This window comes from Diceros bicornis, chromosome 21 (genome assembly GCF_020826845.1).
Source record: "Diceros bicornis minor isolate mBicDic1 chromosome 21, mDicBic1.mat.cur, whole genome shotgun sequence".
NCBI lineage: Eukaryota > Metazoa > Chordata > Mammalia > Perissodactyla > Rhinocerotidae > Diceros > Diceros bicornis.
Window position 1 is genome coordinate 46177420 of NC_080760.1, and position 7631 is coordinate 46185050.

The 7631-nt window shown below is 44.0% G+C and overlaps 1 protein-coding gene across 1 annotated transcript in view; it reads right to left on the reverse strand.

Annotated features, from left to right (window-relative positions):
• Positions 1-5765, reverse strand: part of HHLA1 (HHLA1 neighbor of OC90) — a 31729-nt gene extending 25964 nt beyond the window's left edge. Inside the window, exons 1-4 of the mRNA XM_058564455.1 lie at positions 5687-5765; positions 4524-4583; positions 1448-1504; positions 309-389 (exon numbers count right to left, since the gene is read on the reverse strand). Coding sequence (XP_058420438.1) covers positions 309-389; positions 1448-1504; positions 4524-4583; positions 5687-5765 — 277 coding nt within the window. The remainder of the gene's footprint in view (positions 1-308; positions 390-1447; positions 1505-4523; positions 4584-5686) is intronic.
• Between the last annotated feature and the right edge of the window lie 1866 nt (positions 5766-7631).

Sequence of the window (7631 nt, forward strand, 5' to 3'; positions counted from 1 at the left end):
CTTGGCTATAACTCCTGATCTGTCCTTAAGCTCTGGCGCTTCTGTGACAAGAGAGTCAGGATTAGACAGGCCTGCACAGAGGCCGTGTTTGGAACGCAGCTTGCTCTCAAAATGCTGGCAAAGCTCCGACTTCGCTTGGATGTTTCAGCAGCATCATGAGTCAGGTAGGACCACGCCTTCTCCACCTGAACACGGAGAAGCTGGGGCACAGAGACGAGACGTGACTCGACCAGGTCACAGAGAGTCCAGAAGTGAAGCTGCTGCAAGACAAAACCGGGCCTGGATCACGCTTGCAAAACAAAAGTTACCTTTTAAAGCTCTGTTCAGCATCCCATTCACCAGCTCTGTCAGGTTAAGTACGGACAGATCGACGGACCTGGCAGGCAGCTCTGAAAGAGATTCGAAGATAATGTCACTGGCAGGCTTTTCTTGGCAACAGAAAAAGTTTCTCATTTCCAACGTTCGAGCCAATGTGCCTCCTCTTTGGACGTTTACTGAACTCACAGCCCTGTGCTGGGTACAAGGTGGTTGAAGATAAAAGGCAGTTCCTGTCCTCAGGAGGTGAGAGCCTATGGCATACATAGTGACAAGGTAGGGTAGACAGGAGAAGCCTGTGGGAAGAACAAGGAACACATATTTTTGGGGCATTTTATCTCTGCATCTGGAAAGAGTAGAGATTGGTGGGAAATGCCCATATAAGGGGAGCCCCAAGGAAATCACAGGAGTTCCCAACAGCACTGTATTTGGAAATAACTGCACTGTCTAACAGAGGAGCTCAGACCCTGGCTGGGTATTGGCATCACCGGGAAAGTCTTTTTATTTTTTATTTTTTATTTTTTTTGGTGAGGAAGATTGGCCCTGAGCTAACATCTGTGCCAATCTTCCTCTATTTTGTATGTGGGTTGCCACCCCAGCATGGTGTGATGATTGGTGTAGGTCTGTGCCCAGGATCTGAACCCACAAACCCCAGGCCGCACAAGAACCCAACCACTACGCCACCAGACCAGCCCTGGGAAGATCTTTTTTTAATTTCCCACAATTCCAGTGCTTGGGCTTCATCCTCCAAGATTCAAATTCAATACGTCTGGGATGTGTCCCGGACATCAGTACCAAAATCAATCAATTGCCCAGGTATCAGTCATGTGCGGCCACATGGAGAGATGCTACCAGGTTAAAATCTCCCCTTCTTCCAGCTCTTCCTTGAAGATTTGGGAGCAACAGCTGACAAGGTGGAAATAACGGTTGATGCTCCTCTTTATACTTTTACAAACATTGTCTTTTTCAACTCTTACTTAATGTGCAGATACTTGTGTGGATGGAGCAATGTGAAGAGGGAAGAGATGCTGTTATCCCACCATGGGGATGGGGAATGGAGGTCCAGAGAAGTGGGGGAATTTGCTCGGCAGCCTAGGCCACCCATGGAGCACTGTGGGTCAGAGGGACTCACCTGTGGTATCGAGAAACGCCACCCCCTTTTCCTTCCTCTCTTCTCCAAGGCCAGATGCTGAGAAGAGAAAAGGCTTCAGGAGAGAAATGGGAGCCTCTAATCCCCTACAATCCTGGAGATGCCTCCGAGGCCTCTGCTGTAGCGGTTCTCAGGTTTAGTAACGGTGGGAATCACTTGGGACGCTGTGAAAAAGCAGATCCCTGGATCCCTCCCCCAGGATTCTAGTCTTCTCGGGCTGGGTGTGGCCTAGAAGTGTAGACGTGCACATTTTAGTAAGTAGCCAAGTGATTCCAATGCAGGGGGTCTAATCTACGCCATCCCTTTACTGGATTGGGAAACTGAGGCTCAGAGAGGACAAGTCACCTGCAGAAATTTGCACCACTGAGCCCTGGCAATGAAGAGGCCAGAGCCTACTTCCTAGAGCTGCAGAGCCGTGACCCGTTCCAAAATATCAGGCTACTTGCCTACTGGGCAAATTTCATGCTATCAAAGAAGAAAATGTCAAAGGAATTTTGAAACATCAAGGCATTCATTTATTCTTGATTCATTCAATAAATGCTCATTGAGGGCCAAGCAATATACTAGGTGTTGGGTATAAAGAGGTCTCCACCTTAGTGGACCTTGCTTTCTGTGACTCAAGTGGGAGGAGGGAGGTTCACGTGTAATTATACGTGAGGAGTGTCAACACAGGACAGCAGGATGCTGTGAGTGCCTCTGTCAGGGCGCCACCTGGTCTAGGGGATGGAAGTGACAGAAAGCTGAGCCCTGAAAGATCAGTTGTTCTAAACTAGATGCCATTTAATCATACTGCATTTGTTACTATTATTGTTGCAATGATTGTTTTTCATGTTACGTTCTGATGGAGAAGGTGCTTTATGTCCATTTTATAGATGGAAAAACCAAGGCACAGAGAGGCTGAAAAATGTTACTGAGTTACAGTGTTACAGAGACAGTCAGGATTCAGGGCTGGCCTAGTTACCTGTTGCACCAAGGAAACCCCACCTTTTTCCTTCTTAACTTCTTTATTTCCAGACACTGAAAATAAAAGCTTTTAGGAATGAAATAGTATTGTGGAAACACAGCCTCACACAATTTATAACATCCTACAAAATCATCTAGTTCAAAAGTCCCTTTAAAGGATGAGGAAATTGAGGCCCAGAAGAGTGAAGAGATGACCTGAATCCCAATCTGGCTGGTGGTCCTGTTTCCCTCTCCTGCTAGCCCCTGGCCCACCTTTCTACTCTCTGCTTCTATGATTTAACTATTTTAGATACTTCATAGAAGTGGGAGCATCTTGTATTTGTCTTTCTGTGATGGCTTATTTCACCTAGCGTAATGTCCTCCAGGTTCATCCATGTTGTTGCATATGGCAGGATCATCTTGTTGTTTAAGGCTGAATAATATTCCATGGCATGTATATACCACATTCTCTTTATCCAGTCATCTGTGGATGGACATTTAGGTTATTTCCCTGCTTTTCAAGTACCCTAACAAAACTTAGGTCCAGAAGTGTTGCCTGCTTTAAGCCAGTTAGGCCTTTCACCAATTATCAGGCTTTTTGGTTAAATATCAGAGCTTTGGGGTTAGAGGTAGATGGGGGTTATCTATCTCCTTCCCTACAACATGGCAACTGGAGGTGGGAGATTGTGTTACCATAATAGGAAGTCTGAGACAGACATTTATTATCAGTCAGGCCAAGAATTCTCAGACAACCTGTTCTCCGGCTTGGGAGAGTCCGGCTCTCTCCCGTCAGGCGCTCTTGCCAAAGGAAAATTTTGAAATGTCAAGGCATTTGATGAGTGGCGTTTTACACGCACAGTCTATTCTGAAGCAGTCGCAATGAGATCTGTGGGAGGCACCAACCGACCTCGCCTGTTACCTGGCCAGGCCACAGAGTCTTCCACGAGGGTGAGGGACCGAGATCACTTGGGTTCTGGATCTCCAGGCTACAGGGATGGTGTAGCTGTGGGCCTTGCAGGATTCCTACACCTGTCAAGCCAGAATGGTGGGCCCTGTGCAATCTTTCTAACCAAGAACATTTCTTGAACTTCGCTCCTTTCACCTAGAAAAAATTACGTTTGCCACTTCTTTTTATAATTACAAACCCTTTAGTGGATTTTGATAATAATATTTGAGGTGTGAACTAAACACCTCTGAAGCATGGATTTCTGAATAGGATGCTATAAAGAAGCATTTTTCAAATAAATTGTCAGAAAAATAATATAAAACTGTTGTTCTCTTTTTGGATAAAAAGACCACTATGGTAGTATCTTTAAGATAGAAAGTATTGGCACTTTTCACACTTATTCATGCTTAGTATTTCGTCACTTTTTATCCTTTCTGATTACCCGCATAGCAGGAATTGTTGTTCCCATTTAAAGAGGAGAATATTGGAGGCTTGAATATTGGAAATACTTACTGAAAATTGCCCTGCTGATACACAAGATATCGGTACCATTGGTGTCCTCTAAGGAAGGGAAGTAGTTGGCTGGAGAAGCATTTTAAATTTATGCACTTTTGTACTTTGGCATTTTGAACCATGTGAATGTACTAATTAAAAGCAAATAAAATTTTAAAAATAAAGAGTAATCCACTCACCATCCCCACCAAAAACCACAAAAGCATACAAAAAAAAGCTGTTCTGCTTGTTTACTAAAAAGTTAGGAACAGAGACCCAGTCCCTGACTCCTATGTGTCCTTTATGTGGCAATGCATTCACCACCTTGTTGCACAGCCAACTTCATACCATCCAAAAAAGAAAAGCAAAGACAAATGGAATTATTATAATGGAATTATTATAAGGGAATTGTTATAAGGGCAAATAACAATACCTCCTATTATGCAATCTTCTATTGCTAATGGAATGTCACAGTCTTTGTGGATTTAATAAAATCATGAGACTCCGAGTGTTCCACGAAACATAAAGCAATGAGCAGCACACAGGAACTATTGCTATGGCTTTAGAGCTTGAGATATAGATAAATCTCCATTTTACAGATAGAGAAAGTGAGGCTCAGAGAAGCCAAGGAATTTGCCCAAGACAGAGCGAGCTAGGGCAAAGCACCAGCCCACTTACCTATTGTAGGTAGGAAGGTCATAATCTTTTCCTTCTTGGCGTCTCCTTTAAGAGCAGACACTAAAGTAAAAAAGTTTTCATCAGAGAAATTGTAACCCAGACATACCATCAGGGAGAATTTAATCCAAAATACACATTTTAAAAATGAGAAAATTATGATCTAGAATGGTGAAGTGACTTGCTTGTAGTTTGTTCATTCATTCAATTATTCATCAAATATTTATTGACCAACTATGATAATACTCAAGATTGATAATGTTAATCATCTAGATTTTAATAGGCATTGTGTGTGTTAGATGCTGGGATAGTATGTTGAACAAAGGGATACAGATTCCATCCTTACAGTCTAGTTGGGAAGGCAGATGTGAAGGACGTGAAGACTCAAGGATATTATGACAAGGTCGAATGCTTCGAAGGGAACTTTGAGAGTGTGTAACAAGGAAGCTGATCTAACCTCAGGGATCTGATGGCCTTCTCTCAGAGGTGATGTTTAGCTGAGATCTGAAGGATGACTAGTATTTGAGTAGGATGTAACTGGCTAAGGGGGTATTCAGGGTGTAGATAACAGCATGTGCCCAGGGTTTGAGGTGGGCATGAGTATTACTTTAAAGAACTGAGAGAAGGCCAACGGTGATGGAGCATAAAGAATGAAGGAGGTGGGGAGTGTGGGAACTGGTGATGGAGAGGTAGGTACAGTCATATAGAGCTTGTAAAAGACTTGGGATACTAGCCAAAGACAAGCGGGAAGTCATTGAATAATACTGTGTGTGTGTGAGGGGGAGAAATCAGGGAGGAACTGGGAAGGTGACATAATGAAATTTATGGGATCACTCAGGCTGGTGGGTGGAGAGTGGGTCATGGAGAGACAAGAGGAGAAGCAGGGAGCTGACTTAGAGGTCTCTCTTAACGGTCCGGCAAAGAGAAGACAGTGGTTTGGACAAGAGTTGTCACAGCGGGGGTGAAGATTCTTCTTTTCATAAATGGGACTCAAATGCAAAAAGTCAAGGGACAAAACCAGAAATGGGGAATTTATTATTGCCATTTCAATCAAACTCATTTAGGACTCTGGCCTGAAACGCTGGCTGCTGCGATTTTCTAAAGCACAACGAACACCCAAACGTAGTATATGGAACAGACACTTCTTGAACTCCGACCAGACCCACCTGTGTTCCAAAGGGACAGGACACATGCGAGGCCCACGCATAGCCTCACCGGAGGACCGTGTTGCAGGAAGCCCGGCATGTTTGTGACACTCTGGCCCACCTGGAAGCAAGCAAGCAAGCACTTGGAGGAAACAGGCTGGGTTACTTACCACACTGATGCAGAATATCCTTGAGAACACTGCTGGAGAGTCATTAGAAATACAACCTGTAAAAGGCTTTGTGCTAGTTAGGATAGGTTATGTTATGCTGAGGAAACAAAATAACTCCAGAATCTTAGCTCAACAACAGAAGTTGATGTCTTGTTTACAGTCCATATTCACTGCAAATTGGTGGAGACTCTGCCCCACACAGTCTCTCAAGGACCCCGGTTAATGGAGGCTCCGCTGTCCTGTAGTTCTCCATCTGGTCCCTGTGGCCTCCTTAGTCATTGATTCATTGTGACCGTGGAAGGGAGAGAGCTGGAGGATTACGCATCAACTCTTAAATGCTCTGGCAGGGAGTGACAAGCTCACTTTTATTTGCAGCCTTTGCCAGAGTTACTCATGTGGCCCTGCATAACTGAACAGAAATCTGGAAATATCAGAGCAGGGGTGCATGCAATTCCAGAGCATTAATGTCTCTTCTATGGCTGTTTAGATGGGAAATATCCTCCAAATCCAGCATTACTGTTGCTTATAGATGGGAAAATATATTAAGATAAGGATGTACATGAGGGATCACACTCTCTTCCCTTCTTTGCAGCACTGTGCCAGCCATTCTCCCGGGCATTTGCCATGCAGAATCAGCATGATGGTTAAAGCTGCAAAGCTGAGACTAACAAGAACAATGGTGAAAATTTAGTGAATGCTTTCTGCATGCCAGACACCACACAGAATGCTGTCTGATGCCTATTATCACTTAATGACTCTACTCGTAGGTATTAATGTAATGCCTAGTTAACGGACAAGCTGCACAGACTTGATTTGAAAAGAGCAGAAATCTGCCATTGGTAGAGAATGGAACAGATCTGGAAGGTGAATTGCGGAGGAGGAGGAAAGTCAAGAGAAAGTGCACTGGGGTTGGGGAAAATGTCTCAGGAATCGAGCATCTTCATGGCAAATTATATTTTAAGAAGCTCTGCTGTCAATTTGGGAATCCATCCTGAAACTAATTTTGGAATTTTCTTCAAAGATCCTAGTAAACATTTAAATTGCTTTTTAATTATTGGTAGATACTTGAGTGGTGTTTCTTCTGGATGCCACCCTGGACAGAGTCAGGCCTTACTTAGGAGCAAGAGGCTAGGGCTTTCTTGGAGTCCTCTTATTCTCATAAATCTGTTTACTCTCTGAATCTCAGTTTTCCTTGTCTGCAAAATGGGGATAAGAGGACATAGCTCATAGGGTCTCTGTGAGGATTTAAGATAATGAATCCAAAGCATTTAACCCAGTGTCTGGCAGATAGTAGGTGCTGAGTACATATACCAGTCATCATGCACAGGCTCGTGACACAGGGGCAGATCAGACACGCCCCGCCCCTCAAGCTGTTCAGTAACTTGGAGGAGACAGACACATGACCAACTAATTCATGCTTAAGGCCAACTGTACTGATTCTCCATAGAGAGGTTTACAGAGGGGACTAAGACAGAGAGAGACTGGTGTGTTCCCGACTTAGAGCTCTCTCCATTAAAGGGGCCCTGGGATTGGGGGGCACAGACACTATGGCAAACTAAGTGAAGATTCTTTCCTCTGGCACCTCTGCTGCTGTGGAAATATTACCTCACCTTTTTGAGCCTTCTGTGTAAAATGGACAGAGTCATAGCTACTTTGAAGATATTTTGGAAAGATTAAATGAGATCGTGAAATATGGCGCCTAGGGCAATCTCTGGAATATGGTAGATACTTATGAATATCAATTCCTTCCTTGTTCTCTTATCTTTTTCTCTTTTCTCCTCCTACTCCCCTTCCTC